Genomic DNA, 18293 nt, shown 5'->3' on the forward strand with positions numbered 1-18293 from the left:
ATACAGGACATGCATGTGACTTCCAGTAATACCTGTGTTGATAACAGTTTTCTGCTTTATCCATTCCTTGGGGTTTCTTTCAGTTTTAAATAAAAAACTGAAAATATAGATGTGAGAAAGAAATGCTTTCAGATTTTTTCAGCCTCCTGCACTCATAGTTTGAGCTGCCACTGTTTTCTTACTGCTAAGTTTAATATAAAGGAGACATGTACAATACATACCCACAGTGCATGTCTAAGCAGTTTCAGAATGTTTTTATATTTAGTACAAGTAGTCTGTTCACAGTGTCAAGTGTTATCAAGGCCTGTGGCAGGCTGGCGAGTGGATAGAGGCCCAGAGGCAGTCTATAGTTCAAAAAAATAACTATTTTATTATAAATAAACACAAAAATGAAAGGGCACAAGGGCCAAAATAAAGGGATTTAAACACAAATAAAGCAAGACAAAAAGCAACAATAACAAAAATAACAATTTCCAGGCTGGGCAATGCCTTCACTGGATTCAAACTTTCAAACTTTCAAACTTTCAAACTTTCAAACTTTCAAACTTTCAAACTTTCAAACTTTCAAACTTTCAAACTTTCAAACTTTCAAACTTTCAAACTTTCAAACTTTCAAACAAACCACCAACCTGCTTCCTCAGCTCCCTCCTCCTAAATGAGAAGCAGAGGCCTCCTTTTATGTCAGGTGGCTGGGCGCTGATTGATCATTAATTAACCTAATCAACTAATCTACCCCAGCCACCTGAACATAATAAACCCAGGCAGGTAGGGGAAATTAACCCCATCCCTGCCAATTTAAAAAGGGCAGAGCTTTGCTCTGCCACAAGGCCCTTTCTTTTTTCAATCAAAACAAGGGCCTTTGTATTCGTGCTGTTTCTTGTCCATGCATATATTGCCTTGTTGACTCATATTCAAGTGACAGTCGGGTTGCCTTCAGTCGGACACAAAACAAGTCATTATAGGCTATCAAATAAATGATTCCATCTCCTGTGAGATGATACTCTTATACATAATGTATTCTCTTGGACAATCATCCCTTTATCCCTTGAAAGCGAAGCTGGAAGTGTCAGAGCTGCATAGTGGCTGTCAAATGCCACGGTATGATGGAGATGCAGAAGACTACAAATTCCTTGGTCACAGGGTCAGTTACATCCTTCTTTGTTACCGTTGAAAACAAAACAAATACTCTAAAAGAATATTAAAAACAAAAGGCCTCCACAGTAAGTCATACGGTTTTATTTGTTAAATCAAAGAAAACCGGCAAAGGCACACATTTCATGAAAGCTTTAACAGTGTGGCTCTCTAAGAAAAATTGAAAGGATGGTTAATAGTGTTTATAATGATGTCTTAAAGCAGTCAATAGTCAGCGATGTACCAATATGTAGAACAATTACTTAATTGTTGAAACTATAGTTACCATAGTGTAATCTTGAAGGAGAGAATCCAGTAACATCCACACAGCCTAGACTACATCAGTTTTCAATGAGTGTTTTCAACTACATCAGTTCAATTAGAGGAAACCTATGGTTGGTCAAGATTGTATTGACTACTTTTATCTGCTCCTAACTGCACCCAAGTAGTTTCTTGCTAAGGTAATTTGAATATATTGATGACTTTTATTCCTTAAAAAAAATTCGAGCTGTTTTTACTTGTTTCAAAATTCTGGGCTACGGGGTCCCCGAGTGGCTTATCCAATGAAAGCACTGCCACTAGAAGCGCAGGATGAGTCACACAGCTTGGAGGTCACACAGTCTGCATCCAGGCTGTCCCCAAACTTTGCTGGGGACCCCGATGGGGACGTCTCATTGGATCAGACACTCCCGGGGTGGGGGATGGGAAACTGGTAGGAACTTATTCTCCTCATCGCACAAGAGCGAATCCTACTGGCCAGACACAGAGCATATTCAGAGTAGATAAGAAGCAGGGCTGATCTCCGTCTTCCAGAATCGGTAGCCATTTGAACATTTCAAATGGGGGAAAAATAAATACAAAATAAGAAATGGGCACTCTAAATTTATTTAAAAAAAAAAAATAATTCTGGGATATGAAGTGACTCAGTAGTTGGACCAGTGTTGATTTTTAGAAGGCCATAGCAATATTTTAGCATATTTTTACACAAGAGGTTTCCATATTGACAACAATTTTGGAATGAATTCCAGCTGTTTCTGGATCATTTCCATTAGTACTTGGCAGGATTTTGGTGATATAAATATTATATAATATCATCAAACTATAAAAAAAACTCATGTCCATTTGTTATGAAGGACACACAGATACAAAACTTTCTTATGTATTGTACAAACATTTTTACACATATTCAGTATACTAGCAACCGATATATAACACGTGTAATAATAATTATTTCTGTCATATTAGACTGTAATCTAAACACATATGTCCATACTTAGGGTATTTTTTAACATCAATCAAAATAACGCAATGTGGAACAAAACAACAGATAATCAAAGGTCATGTTGTACTTTTCAGTGCATTAGTTAGCTTAGGATCGAGTGTATATGAAATGTTCCATGGGAACATGCAGGAATGATTTTTGTGAAAAGTACAAGTACTGGTAGTTATTTTATGTTTGTCCTTTCAAATAAATAAATAAATAAATAAAATTCCAATCAGTCAACAATATGAATCTGTATTTCTCAGGTTATCTCATAGGAGATTTGCTTGGAAGGAGGCCAAGCTGTTACCTGTGAGAGAATTAGGGCACCTGGTGATTATGACGCATGGAACAGCTGTCAGCACTGGACAATAGAAAAGGTGCAGGTATACAAACTATTGAAGCTGTATGTTATTACAGCAATCCTCCATTGTACCCATTTATAGTACTGAGTTCTGCCCATATTACCACAAGCACTAAATCAAGTGCATTGCTAATTTCCAACTGGGGAACTGTCAGTCTGTGTGTAGTTGCTTCCCAATATTTTTAGTGAAAGGCTTTATTATTCATCTTTTCTTGTACTACCAATTTAAATAAATCCATTGGATGGAAAAATATTTGGTCTTGCGTTCACGGAACGCACAGAATAGGAAAGGGACGCAAACATGCATATTCGTGGTAATCGGTTACACTGCAGCAAAATTACTGTAAAATACTTGTTTAAAAAACACTGTTCTGCAATATAACAGCACTGAGTAAGGGAAGGTTTCTCAACCGGGGGTCCGCAGCCCCCTAGGGGTCCTCAAAAATAAACCAAAGAATGTGTTATTTTCCCTGCATGCTTATGACACGTTGAAACCTATTAGCTTCAGCATGTCATAAACATGCACAGAAATTATGTTACAGAACACGTTCTCAGCATAATAGAACTATTTCAGCAGGAGCATGACAGATTACAAAGAAGAGGAAAAATCATTAGAAACACACAATAAATACCATATATGGATACATTTTTAATCCGACCATCAACATCAAAACAACACAGCCCACAGAATGATGATACAGTTCAACCGGCTGAAGAACAGGGAGGAGGTGGTGTTGTGAGTAAAAAATATTAACCCTGCAAAATTTTGGTTTTATCTGGGGTATGACACAGGCCTGGTTTTTGGGATGGAACCGCATAACAGTCTCACGTTTTGATTGGTCCATGACTGTCACATGAATATGTCGTCACACGTGGAAAAGGTTGCAGGCATTTTTAACATTATGATCAGAGAGAGAAAGAGAGTGAGAGATCTGTTTTCCACAACCTTTCAATTAAAATATAACGTGGTATTTTGCTGTACTAATATAACAAACTATGGCTTCTTACGTTATATGAATTATCATGTTATGCACAAATGTAAGAATTGTTTTTTATCCTGTAGTGGTAAACATATAGTTTCGAGAAGCACAACTTTACCTTAAATAAAAGGCCTCCTGGATGTAAACAAACGAAAGCTCATGCTTTCAGTTTGAGATAATCATCACACTAATATTGATTTATTTCCTTTTTGATCCTTGATTTTTTAGTTTTTCCATATAGTGCCGGGGGTCCTGATTAGGAAAACCATGACTCGAAGGATGAGAAAGAAAGTAGGTTTACCTTCATCCCACACATACTTTGAATATAATAAGCAGAGACAGACAATAGGACGTTAAATCTGATTCCCTGCAGTTACGTTTTTTTCTTTTACACATGCTCACGCAGCACAATAGATAATACATTATTTGATTCGTTTTTATTATTATTTTTGGCACTGAATCATTATGAATAGTTAGGGTTAATTGTAACTTGGGAGCCCATAATCAAGTAACTGAGGTTGTTTTCTTTTCTCATATTGATAGAGTTTCAGCTAAAGACTGGATTCATATTTATTACTGAAGTTCTCCTTCAATTCAAAGATGATCACCAACCAATACTTTTGGGATATGCCTTAGGTACTCACTGAGCATTTTATGTCAAAACTGCCAATAGGCCCCTCTGTGGAATGACGTCCTCAGTCCCACCTGTCGAGGAGTTCACTTCCTCTTTTGCCTCTCACCTATGGTAAGGGACGCTTCTGTGTCACTAACCAAGAGTGTGTTTTCCGAAAAGAGCTCTTCTGACTCGACAGCAATTCCCTTGCATTCGTGCCGAGAGCTGGCTTGCCACCCTCATAGAATCAGTGGTTCCACTTTGAGTGTCTTTTTTTTCTTATCGTCTGCTTCACTTGTGTCGCAGACTGTTTTTTTCTTGGCTGGTGATGTCAGACCTAGAAGAACACAGACTCCAAACAGTGACTGGCGTGTGAAACTGACGCAACGGCACTCAGTATTTTATTCAACAGAAAACAAATAAAATATTTGAACAAACAAAATACACAAAACAAAAGGCGCGTTGGCCAAACAAGTAAACAGCAACAAAACAAGTATTGTGCTGGTGTATAAACCAGCACGCTAACAATTGTTATATCCTTTTTACTTTAAGCTCACGTCTCTCCACTGACACCCTCCCCTGAGCACAGACAGCTGCAGGCTTTTATATTCTGGCCGAGGGTTTAACTAGCTATTAATTCATAACCTTATTACCACTTAGGCCCTAGTCTGCACGAGATTAAATAAGGATGCGTGACTGTCAGCTAGTTAAATAATCAGTAGCTGATCAGTCACGCATCGTCACTTAAAAATTTAAAACTATACAAACCATGGCTTTTCGCCATCACATTTATACATATAAATCATAATATAAAACAATAATAAACAAAGGGGCGGGACACTCCGCCACGTGGTTCTTAAAGGAGAGGAGGTTCCACATGGTCACGCATTGCCACGTCTTCCAATCTGTCCGGCCGGACGATTGGTTTACAGCAGTGGACTTGAAGGACGCGTATTTTTATGTTCCTACCAGTCCAGTGCACAGGAAATATCTCTGCTTCGCCTTTCAATATTCCAGTTTTTCATACTGCCATGCGGCCATGGCCCTATTTACTGGCCCCGCTCTACGTTGAAAGTGTACTTGGCAGCTATATCTGCATGCCACATCCCTATAGCGGGTCAGTGAGCTGCAGGCTCTGTCTGTGTACAGTTCATGTATGCGTGTCTGGGATAATGGAAACAGATTGAAACTATTGTTGTGCACAAACCCTGCATTCCTACCTAAGGTGATTACGGATTTCCACTTGAACCAGTCAGTGGAACTAGAGGCCTTCTATCCCCCTCCCTTTGATTCAGAGGAGGAGGATAGGAAACTGAATTCTCTGTGCATTGGGCATTTAGAGAGTATATGGATAGGATGAAGGCACTGCGTCAGTCTGACCAGCTCTTCATTTGCTATGGTGATGGGACCCTGGGTCAAGCCCTCTCAAAGCAACGAATGTACCACTGGATTGTGGACACAGTGTTGACTGCTTATAATGAGGCTGGCCTACCCCCACCGGGGTGGCCACGTCATGGGTGCTCTTTCGAGGCGCATCATTGACTGACATTTGTACTGTGGATAGCTGGGCTACTCCACATACATTCGCCAGGGTCTACCGCTTCAATGTAATAATAATAATAATAATAATCTTTATTTCATATAGCGCCTTTCAAAAATAAGCAAAGCGCTTAACAAAAGTGAAAACAGAAAAAAAAAAATATACAAAGATCCCTCTATGCCGCCTTTAGGCACAAGGGTCCTGGAGGGTGCGCGAGCACACCACCAACACTAGTTGGCGATAGCGTGACGTCCCTCATATGCTGTCCGCTCACGGTCCCTCGCGACGGGTCAGGCATACTTTCCCAAAAGTATTGGTTGGCAGTCATCCTCGAATTGAAAGGGAACTTTAGGTTACTTACCATAACCCTGGATCCCTGAAAGAGAAGATGACCACCAAACCTTGCGAGGTCACGTCACTTGCATTCACGGGTTCGATGCAAAAGAGAGCTCCAGCCTATTGGTAGCTTTGACATAAAATGCTCGGCAAACACCTACCTATGGCAGGCATATCCCAAAAGTATTGGTTGGTGGTCATCTTCTCCTTCAGGGAACCAGAGTTATGGTAAGTAACATTTTCACTGTCTTGTAATCAATTGAGAATTGCAAGCCTTTACAAAAGGGTCACGCAGCACAAAGGACCTAAAAGAACCATTTTATCAGTTTTTTTTTTAACTTTTTTTGTTAAAAAAATTGTCAGTGACTTCTATTCTCAATTCTTCTCTTGAATGTTACTTAAGTTTAACCAAAGGTATGGTATTTTTGTCTCAGCACAGTTTAACAAGAAGGGTGTTAATTTCCCTTTTTCATTATTTATTTTCCCTTTTGCTTTATTTATTCAAAGTGAGGTAACACAATTTGTTTGAGCTTCAGCGCTGTTTTAGCAAACAGTAACCGGATTAACTTGATAGTAAAGCTACAAAAAATAATAATGTGTGCTCTCATTGGCTGAAAAGCCACACAGATTGACTGAGTGTTAATGTTCTTGTGTTTTGATAATAAAATGTCCCTTTCTGTGATTCTGGCAACTTGCTAAATTCACCGTATTAGGGTAATTGAATTACGGCATTTCCTCTTTCAGTGGTTAAATGGTTTTATTTAATTTGTTTTGTTTATCCATTTGTTCTTCTCGTTTCCCTTCATGTTGTAGATACAGCATTATTTTTCAATTACATTTGATTTACATACATTTACAGATTAGAAATACTGACTTTTTAAGTATTGGTTTCTAAAACAATTAACTTCGGTAGTGACAGTGGTGACATGCACAAGTCATGACAGTTTTTCTTACAACGTGTTTGCCGTACTTTTCTGGAAATGTGTTACTATGCAGTTCTGATTTAGGAAAATAATCGGCCGTACCAATGCAGTTGGTAAGTATAACTGATTTATTCAATAAGTCGATAACACTCGCGGTACCGGCTCTTACTCTGCAGTGTCTACCTTTTCCGTTTTTCCCCTACATCCCCTGTTTATATCACTACAGCACAAGCCTAGTCACAGCGACATCTAGTGATGCTTTTAAGGTAGAACACCACAATAACATTTAACAAGAGAAAATAATTCACGTGTTGTCTCTCACATTCTGAATTACACCGCGCATAAGCAACTGTTTGTCTGGTTTGGTTACCTTTACAACACACACCCACAAGCGCACGCAGACGCGCACACACACACAATTATATAAAATATAATATATCAATTTCTACTAAGTACAAGTTTTACTACTTTGAATTTATATTTGTGTGTGTTCGTGGAACATCTACAAGTTAAATGTTGATGTTCAATTTACAGTTCGTTGAACATGACGGAAAATGTCATTACACACTAGAATATTTTTACAATACATGTTATATAACCTATAATATAATTTATTTATATAATATTATATATATATATATATATATATATATATATATATATATATATATATGTTATGGGGGGGGTACACATACCCTCGCCTGTTGTTATCTCTACTGTACCTAGCAGCCATCAGTTCTTTCGTTTTGTACGAGAAATGCACTGATCACTTGCACCGTCTCTGTCTAGTGTTTCGGTTTTGTAGCAAACGCTCAGACGCCGTCATTTCGTGCTTCACCGTTAATCTAAACTTCGTTGCCTTTCACGGCAGGTCTCTTCTCTGCGCAGCGCTCCCAAGATATTATCAATTATTTTCCTACCTGCTCTGGTGATCTATTCGGCTGCAGGAGCTCCAACGTTAGTCTTTCCTGCTCCATCCAGTCTCCAGCCCAGCAACAGTGCAGTCCAAACCGTAGCTTCATTATTCAACTTCTTTAGAAAGACTGGCCCTCCGCTAAAACTTCCAAAGCTCCTTTGACAAGACATCGACATTCCCATCGTCAGTGATTGCCTTGCCATAGCTCTATTTAAATCCACCACAAAGCTCTGTCAGCTGAATCTATATCAGTCTCTATAATTTTTCACTAAAACTAGTCTGTAAAACATTTAAATATCTAAATGTGACTGGTTTGATTTGCAGTTTACAATCCAATCTGCCACCGTTCTGCAAAGGTTTCTAAAAAATGTAAAATTTAAAAAAAAAACTCTTTGGAATAGATACATTTATATAACAAATATTAAGAATTCTAGTTTCTATAACTTTTTGGCATTCACTTTTAACAGACTAGTTTGCATTAATTCAAATTCAACAATAGAGCAACTGTGCAAATCTGTTCCAAGTTACAGCCGTTGCTAATCAGACTTGAAACTTGATGTACATTAAGTAATTCGTTGAATTCAGCTGTTTGTAAATATTGTGGTGTTTGTATGTGTGTTTTGGCGGTGGCTGGCAGCTATGGGGTTAATTCCTGTCTGTCCCAAAAACATTTGAGAATGTGGAATGTGCTCCTTTTAACTGAACAATTGGTGATAACGGTGAGCAGCCACATCCTACAAAAGGAGAGCTCAGGGCTCCATTAGGAGAGACTGCCAGGGAGTTGGAACCAGAGAAAAAAGGTACAGTGTTTGTGATCCACTTCTAAATAATAAGTGTTGTTTTTTTTGTTGTTGTTTAGTTTTGTTTTTGACAGGGAAACAGCTGAGCTGTCTGGTATAGCGTAGACCTGCAACAGTTTAGTTAGCACTCCTGGAAGGAGTTAGGTTTTTGGTTTTCTTTATTTTTGTTTTTGGAGTTTAAAATAAACATACAGGCCTGTCCTGTTGAAAACCTGCCTGTGTTTGCGTGGAGTGTTGTTCCTTTTACACAAAAGATAAGTGAAGACAGTCCAGCATGTGGCAAGCTCAGCCCGGGTTTATCGCATATGGTGTTAGAGACGTACTGGGTTTTTTTTCGGCTGCCACTCCACAAGCAGGCCAAGTTCAGGCATCCACATAATTGAGGCTTGATGGCAAGCTTGACCACCTGGGAAGACTGGCTGTCTCAGCACCATGACCTGCTCCCAGCTCTTACTCCCTGGTTCTACTATGAGTATTGTGGTGATCCTAGTCATTGCTGGAAGGACTGCCTGGAGGACAATGCAACAGACTGGTGTGGACTACGTGAGCCCTTTGAACATGGGTGGGAGAAGAGGTGGGAGCCAGAGCGTCCAGCGCCCAGAAGGGAGAGGCTGAGCATTCACATCCCAAGAAGGGGAAGCCTGCATGTCCAGAGCCCAAGAAAGTGTGACACCCGTCAGTCTCCAGTGATCGAGGGAGACCCACACAAGTCTCCAGTGACCGAATCAGAGCCGCACCAGTCTCCAGAGAAAGGAGACTACCTGCCACTTCCACCTCCACCGCCAGAGGGAGGCTATCTATCTCTATCTATTGTAGAGGCACAGTAGCTCCACTATAGTTAGGGTTGAGTTGGATTCTCAGTGTTTAACCTCTAACTTTGCACTTTAATAACTTTGGCTGAGTTTGTCAAAATTTACCACAAATTTCTATTGACTTGCAATGCTGTGAAAGCATAGAGTTTCATGACGCCACCTTGTTGATGAGATCTGGATACCTGTTTTTTGTAAATGTTGTATTTGTTTTGGGTTTTTTTGCGTTTTTTGCTCTCATATACAGGCAGCATGGTACTGTATTTCTGCACCAACCCGAGTAAGGTACATGTGGTCTGTACTGAGGTACGGCCTTTCAAAGGGTTGGTGAAAAAATACAAAACACCTCCTGAATTATTAATAATAAAAAGATAAAAGGCTATCATCCAGGACTTTTTGAAATCTTCGGCAAGGATTCCTACCCTGAAGGATTGTGCTTGTTACCCGAGCTGTTTGCTGATTGGGTAAGCAAAACTGTGTGTAAGTGACGTCAAGCAACAGTGAGATCTGTAGTTCTGAGGGAGCCTTCAAACAATACAGCCAAATTGGCACACGCTCCTGTTTGAACAACAGCTCCCAGAATGCATACCAAACGGCTTGTTAAGTTTTTTTTTGTTGTTGTTGTTAAAACAACGTGACAATAATGTCATAAACGCAGCAGAGCATCAATTACTGTACACAGTCTGAGGAGCGCCACTTAATGTAAGGGCAGCATAAATAACTTAGTGAAAAACGTTTAGAACCTTGCTATTGGACATACTTGTTACATTCTCAAAAATGCATGCTCAGTACTGCCTAACATACCAGGTATGTCCTAATTATAAAAAAAAAAATAAAAAAAATACTTTAGATTCAAGCGTTTCCTCGGCGCTTGACCTGCAAATTTCCAATCAACCAGACAAACTTCCCTGCAAATTTCCCAACAAACAGACAAACTTCCTATTGTCAATCTCGCACTGTGCCGAAAACACATTCTAGCCAATGGGAACACACACTAATATTTTAATCAATGACAATCCAGCCTCAATCAAAACTGCTTCAGCTAATAATATTGCAGTTATTAGAAAGGGCATTTCAAAAGATATTCTATTTAACAAGATAGTCGGCTCCGCTGATTTTCTATGGAGACTTCTGTCTCACTGTGCGCAGAGCATTGTGGTATATACAGTGAGTTCGGCAAAAAAAAAAAAAAAAAATCAATAGAGTCAAGGCTTAAGAAATTTTGCTGGTTTGTGCAGGTTTTTGGCATGTTAAAAAAAAAAAAATGCATCAAACTTTTGAAGTAGATTTCACAATTGCCCAAGCTCTTTTGAAGAAAATGGCAACATTAGCAAATTATGACAATACGTACTTATTATGAAAGATGCTATTTTCTGAGCACGGTCCCGTTCGGTGGCGCATGAAAGGCTGCAATGTTTTCGGCATAATGCAAGATTGACAGTTGGAAGTTAGTTTGGTTGATTGGAAATTTGCAGGTCAAGCGCCAAACAAACGCTTCAGACTAAAGTCCTTACAGCATTTCCTATTAATGAATTGACAAATTAATGAATTATTGGATGAATTAACAAATAAGTTTATGAATTACTGTATGACTTGAATTTATGGACGAATTGCTGGACAAATAGACCAATTAATGACTTGACAAACGAATTGACAAACAAATGAATGGCTGGATAGTAAAAGAAAATACAAGCTCTTTAAAAAAAAAAAAAAAAAGAAAAGTCAGGCTTTACAGGCTTACTATTTCAGTATTTGTATGATTGCACCGAAATATAGATGTAAAAAATGGCTAATCATGTTTTAAATAAATTGTGAGGTTTATGACAATTCATATTATTATTGCCGAAATAACATACTTAATTTGATTCCATCTACAATACTAATAGAAGCTGAATTGGTAATTACTTGTGTTTTCAAAAGTGTTTTAAAACTGGATGTTTGAGTCTATAATAAGGAATGGAAGTGCACAACAGGTAAGATTGATGGATTTATTTTGCAAGCTGCATTTGGCAAGCTTCTAAAAAACAAGAAAGGGGTCATTGCTGGATCACAGGCAGCTGGTGGAAACTTGAACATGTAAAGGCAGTTCTGCATTGCAAATAGCAGTTTGTGTGCTTTGGAACTGCTTATTATAACTAACATCTACACTTTCTTTGCATGAGCATGCTACCTTGCAAAAAAAGATGTACTCATACAAAGCTCTTAGGTGGGTGACTATGTACTCCAAAGAGTCAATTTCACTATTGTTTTCTAAAACGGAAACTACAACCATTAAAGTTACAAAACTAGAAATAAACAATTCAGATACTTGATTTGAAAACAATTGGTGGTTTATGACTAATTTTGTAACATTGACAGAAGAAAGAAAAAAGGCAAATTACACCTTATTAAAAAAGGCTTTGAAAATAGCCCACTTATGAGAAAATAATCCTGTAAAACTATTAAATATGAAAGTACGGAAGTAAAAGCTGTCAAAGTGATGATGACAGTGGAAGACAAAAGATGCAAGAGATTGGAACAGTGGTGGAGCGCCAAGAGCAGGGTACACAGGACAAATGATGACAAGTGGATTAAATGGAGAATGTCAACTGCCAAACCTTAAAGTTGAGGATTGCTGACAGGTTTCTTTCTGTGTATGAAATAGATATGACTCCATATTTTGTTGAATTACAATGATCCATAACTTCATAAATACAGGTATAGGTTATATGTACTGACCAATGTATAGTTGCAGCCTAAGAAAAACATATAAACTGGTAAGTGATTTGTCAAAACAAGGAGTCAGTAATGGAACGTGATTATGATGTAAACTGAGTGTTGTGGGATGGTAAATGAGATGTAATCCTAGTTACTGTGAATTCCTGAAGGAGTGAAACATCCCCTTGAGTTCTCTCTGCATACACTTCAATGATAATAAGATCATCTGGTCTATGGATAATACACCGATGGCTCATTCTGATTCCAAGGTAGTTGTTATGACTGTGGGCTAACAGGTAGCTGGGGACAGAACAGCTGTTATATATGCCAATGTAGTGTATGTTGTTTTTAGTTTCATTGTAGTTAAACTATCTATAAATGACTTACTTTCAAATAAAATAAAAAACAAGAGGGATCAACCACCATTTTTCACATATTACACAAATAAAATAAAAATAAAATAAAATATTCAGAAATGATTTTCGGTGCAGCTGTTATTTTTACATTAAAGTGACCAATAATATAGTTATTTCCATGGAATGTATATTGTTGAGTCCTTAATTTGTTGTGTGTAAAGAGCTGTATGATTTTATCATCAGTGTCAGAACCAGAAGAACTGTGTAACTTTAGAAACTCAATCATCAGAACTAAAACGAATCTTAGCAACATTTTCAACAAAGGTTTAAGTCTTTATCAACATATGAACGTCTGGTTAAAAATGTCTATAGCAAATCAAAAATACAGTATGGTGTGCTGTGAGAACGATTACTGCAGAGATTAATACTGCTTCACCTAAGTACAGACCAGGCAATGTTCGGCTGTCTGCAAGGCAAAATATATTGAATGTAAACGTGTGTTATTGCTGACCGAAAAAAAAAAAAAAAAAAAAAAAAAAAAACGTATTATGCAATTAAATATCTCAATTTGAGCAAGATTAAAGTTTACAGACAGGAAATCGACTGGGGTTGGAGCTTCTATCGCACATTTTACTCCAGCTAGACCTATCACTAAATACATATGCTGAAATTTCGGAATAGATAATCATATTTGAATGTAGGCGAAATATTTAAATGAGTAGCTATTTTTTTCTCTTTGTGACGTCAAAGAAAGCTTGTGTTCCTGCTTCACAATTAGGCTGCAAACCTCATGTTACTAAAAGGAAACTGATTAAAACATCTCATTTGGAAAACCCTCTATATTTCACAAAATGTTAACACGTTATTTCTGATTGTTAAAAAATGCAAAAATGCTTCTTAAAAAGCTTGAAAGAAGTTTCACCGGTAATGCTGTTCTATTGTCCTGCAGTTGTAGATGTCAGAAAAGTTACATAAATTCAGCCATAATAAATATAACTTTTTACAAGTGGTAATATATGAGCAACATCCCTGCGTGGTAAGAATTTCAAATGCGTGCCCTTAACTTTGATCTCTTGTTCCTTCTGGCTTATTGTCATTAAAATTGGTGAAACTTGTATAACGCTTTTTTTAAAAAGTGATTCTTATTTGTGGCGGTAATAGTGGTGATGGGGGTTGGGGTAACATTTAGTTTATTATAGAACTGCAATACAACTAAGTCAAAATAAAAGTCAAGTTGCATGACGTACCTATGATATTGTCTCCAGCTTGATCTTCTCAATTATAAGTAGCAAAATAAGTGAATAAATAAATAAGCATTATTTAGATGAACTGACAAAGTCTAAACTACAGAAAACAATATGTATACAAGTTTGTTAAGAAAAAGGTACTTTGGTACATGTTAAAAATGGAATGTAATACATATCGATCATAAGATATTGCATGAATAATGCAGTATATTGTCGTAGGTATTATGGTACTTGCAACTGTTTACTTTTCCTTACTGTAGCATATATTGTAGTACTGCAATACATACTGTAGTGCACACTGTACACCATAATATTCCAATCTTATTAGAGTTTTATATGGTACTGTATAGATTATTTTTATGTGGAAGGGTAGGGGATATTATTGAAAGCCGTTTCAGACAGCTATAATGAAGTAACGTTTTGTCTGGATTGTATTTTTTGGTAATCTATAGGGAACTCTACAGCTATGCATGTGACTGTGTTTAATCGATTCACCTTTAAACAACAGACTGTTAGGGAAAATAATGGTTATTTTCTATAACTTTAAATTATTCCTCCATGGGTAAAATCCACTTTAGAGTTACTGTACATTTTATTTGTCTCTGTCGGTGTATAGTGTATAATGGTGAAACACGTACTACTTGGTACTCAGCTCTCCACAGATATCACCACAGCTTGGATTTTACACATACAACAGACAAAAGTCATTTGATCATCTTAGTGCGTCAGGAAACCACGCCTTGGTTGTCTGTTATGCTCGATGTTAAACGCAGAGTATTCCATGATTGGACAAGCAAGACTGCCAATCAGAAATTGTTTCCATTCCTTTCCTTTCTATACTCGACGTGAAGAGTTAGCGTTTGCATATGTGTTCCATTCCAGCATGGGCAGCTGAAAGAGCAGGGCGCTTTGTAGTATATACTGTAAGTTTCTTAAAAGAAGACATACCCCGCAACAAGGACATCGTTTCCAAATGGCTAGATATATTCACTAACATAAGACTAAAGCAGCGAATGTTTTAGACTTTTTTAATTGTTTTTTTTTTTTTTAATTCTGTTGTATTTGCATCGAGAAAATGCCAACTGCAACTCTTTTGCCTTTCACCAATACTCCGAATAGGAAGTCGGCAAGCCCGAGCGCTTTCCGACTCACGGAGAAATTTATTTTGCTTTTAGTTTTCAGCGCTTTTATCACACTGTGTTTCGGTGCTATTTTCTTTTTGCCGGATTCGTCAAAGCTGCTGAGCGGAGTGTTTTTCCATTCTTCCTCCGTGGAGACTGACACCAAAACAGGTACAGACGGCAATGGAAGTATCCACGGGGCAGAAAACGATGAAAACAAGTTAACAAGGATCCGAAAAGATCACGAGAAGGCTCTGAGCGAAGCGAAGGACACGCTGCAGAAGCGACCAGACGAGATCCAACGAGAAATTCAGAACGAGAAAGAAACAGTTCAGAAGAATGTAGACGTTAGCAGAGGAGGAACAGGTGACGATAACAGTCTGCCCAAAATTAACTTTCACAAGCCACTCGGAGCAGTAGGACGTGAACCTTCAGACCTGGAAACCAAAGAGAAAAGGGCAAAAATAAAAGAGGTAAGGCCAAAGTACCTTTCCACTCACTCATCTACCTTTTACCTTTGATACTGATCAATTTAAAGATGTATTTTAAGCTGGTCATTGTGTGTGGCTGTGTATGCACATGTGAGATATGCATGTAACTGGGAAACGAAACATATCGTTTTGCATAAAAAAATAAATTAAAAAAAATCCACAATATGCGTCTCAAGTTAGTACAGTATATACCTGTAAAGCGTGTTATTGCGCAGCGAGTAAATGTCATGCCATTTGAAGAAAGCACATTGTACATCGTTCGGCTTGGAATGTGCTTGCACTGTAACAAATTGTTGCATGAATCTAATGTCGGAGGATTTTTTAGACCGGGTTAAAGGAATACATTCTGAATCTTAAACAAAACGAAAAAAACCAAACGGTATTTCTGAACAGATTTTATCGTTTGTGTCTTATAATTAAAAATGTATTTTATGCGACGGGAAAAAAATCTCAGGTGTAAATGTGGAATGCAGCCGTAGTAGCCTACTGACATAATTCCATAGCTGCCTCGAAGACTTTAATTGAAGACTCTTTATTATCCAACAAATTACTTCTCCTTGCTGCAACAATGTATATACATTTTTTATTTTTTATTTTGCTCTACAACAATACTTAAAATCCACTCCTTAGACTGGTGTAGTGTTCATCAAACGTGTTGTATCCTTATAAATATTTTGTGCATTAATTCGGAAAACTAAATGGAATTTTGAATAATAATAAAACCCTGAGTCAAGTGACAGGCTTGCATTTTTCTTGATTAACTTAGATTTATAAAGTTTATTAATTACATTTAAGATGTCATTTATGAAACGTATTGTTAAATATAATCAGTGTAGGATATGTAGTGTTTTTAAGCCTTTTACTAACATCAGTGCTGTAGAACAAGCTGGTAAAGTTGTCTACCTCAGCTTTGCTTATTCTAACTATAGTTGAGACTTTGCTGTTTGTTCTCTTAGTATTTAAGAGAAGGCCAAAAAGGCAGAAAAACTGTATTCTTTTTGAAGAACAATTTTAAATTGAGAAATAATGTAAGTCTACAGAAGCGCAGTAATGCCTGAAAGAATGGTTACCAGCAGTGAAGAGTTCTGAAAGTGGGTGTACATTTTGAAGGTACATTAGCTTCGAGGTTACCACTGGGAACCAATGTTATAAATCTTGTTAACCTTTTTTGTTATCTTTGATAACATTCACCAGAGCCGCCCTCCTGAAAAACGAGGTAGAAAAAAAAAGTAATAACTGTTGTAATTTTGCTTGTGAATTTGACCCTGTACTGTCCATGCTAGGCTGTGCTCCAACAGTGGGTCACCTGTTAGCAATCATTACCTTTCATGGCTTCAACTTGAAAATCAAGGATGACAAAAACCTCCTGTTTTTAACTGCATTTTGCAGCATTTGCAATCTTAATGTACAAGTTACAGATACATTTACAACCCCCCCCCCCCAAAAAAAAAAAAAAAACAATAAAAAAGAAAAACATAACCTGTTCATTAATTAAAAAGGTAGTTTTTAGTTGCAAAATGACAAGCGTCCTTGTCATTTAGTGAAGAAAATAGGCATGTGTTGCTACTCCAGTATCTGCAGAAGGGTGGTATTAATGTCTATTGCAAGCTCTGCCTTGCCTGGGAAATTAAAAAAAAAAAAAAAAAAAAAACACATGTTTCAGCATAATAAGTAAGTGCACTCTTGTAGTAACAAGTGTACGGATTACATTTTTCAGGACACTCCTATAAAAACATTCAGGAAATATGTTAACCATTTTTTATATACATGCACAGTTTTTGGCATTCTTTCACCAAGAAAGGATAGATATAAAGTTAATTTATCTTAGTCATCCAATGTTTCAATGTTCATCTACAGCATAGCATACTGTACACACATCTGAACCTATTGTTAACCTTGAGGATTTCTCAGCCTGGATTTGAGTTATCTATACTCAAACATGTGTCCTTATATTGATACAAATTTTCATTGTCTTCTGCATCTATTGTACAAAATCTTTCTGTTCTGTATGTTGCTTTATACTGTACTGGCATGATTCACTTAATATGTGACTTTACCTGTTCCTGGAGTGATGTCACCTGTGTTAACAGGCTTTATCGAGATAATTTCATGCAATACATGTAACGATGTGTGTAAATGAGGGAGACAACAGTGAACGAGGCAGGCACATTTCATAGTAGAAAATGGCACCTGCTGGGATGATCTGATTACCATTTTCTCTTCTGTGGTTGATAAACAGCTATATGTGTCATTGGTATTTTGTCACAAGGGGTCCTTGCAGTACTTGCTTGTTCTTTCATGTAATCAATTGGTATAATGAAGATAACAGGGGGGATCTGATCTACCTTTTAAATCAAATGTACCCTAAATGTCTCCCTGCTTGGAGTAATGCTGTTCTGTTTACAGCTGTTTTTGAGGTTTTTTTTTTTCTTTCTTGCTTGTCTGTTAACAGTGTGGCATGCTGCCTCTATCATTTTTTTGGACAAATTCACAAATCGGGAGATAGGCCAGTCTGTTAATATGCTTTTTTCCATCCCCATTTATACTGGTGTGCTGTGTCAATCTGTGCACATAAATATTATCATACTAAAGTTTTTTTTTTTTTAAGACAGCAAGTACTATGCTCTACTGATCACTTAAAAATGTATGTGTAAATGTGAGACATAACTGCAGTTAGTACACTAGCAGTGACTTGATTTCATATAATT

The 18293-nt window shown here is 37.4% G+C and overlaps 1 protein-coding gene across 1 annotated transcript in view; it reads left to right on the forward strand.

The window, feature by feature from the left end:
- The first annotated feature begins 14831 nt into the window (after positions 1-14831).
- Positions 14832-18293, forward strand: part of LOC121316169 (mannosyl-oligosaccharide 1,2-alpha-mannosidase IA-like) — a 125978-nt gene continuing 122516 nt past the window's right edge. Inside the window, exon 1 of the mRNA XM_041251029.1 lies at positions 14832-15567. Within this exon, the coding sequence (XP_041106963.1) occupies positions 15049-15567 (519 nt within the window). The 5' untranslated portion in view covers positions 14832-15048. The remainder of the gene's footprint in view (positions 15568-18293) is intronic.

This window comes from Polyodon spathula, chromosome 5, assembly GCF_017654505.1.
Source record: "Polyodon spathula isolate WHYD16114869_AA chromosome 5, ASM1765450v1, whole genome shotgun sequence".
NCBI classification, from domain to species: Eukaryota; Metazoa; Chordata; class Actinopteri; order Acipenseriformes; family Polyodontidae; genus Polyodon; species Polyodon spathula.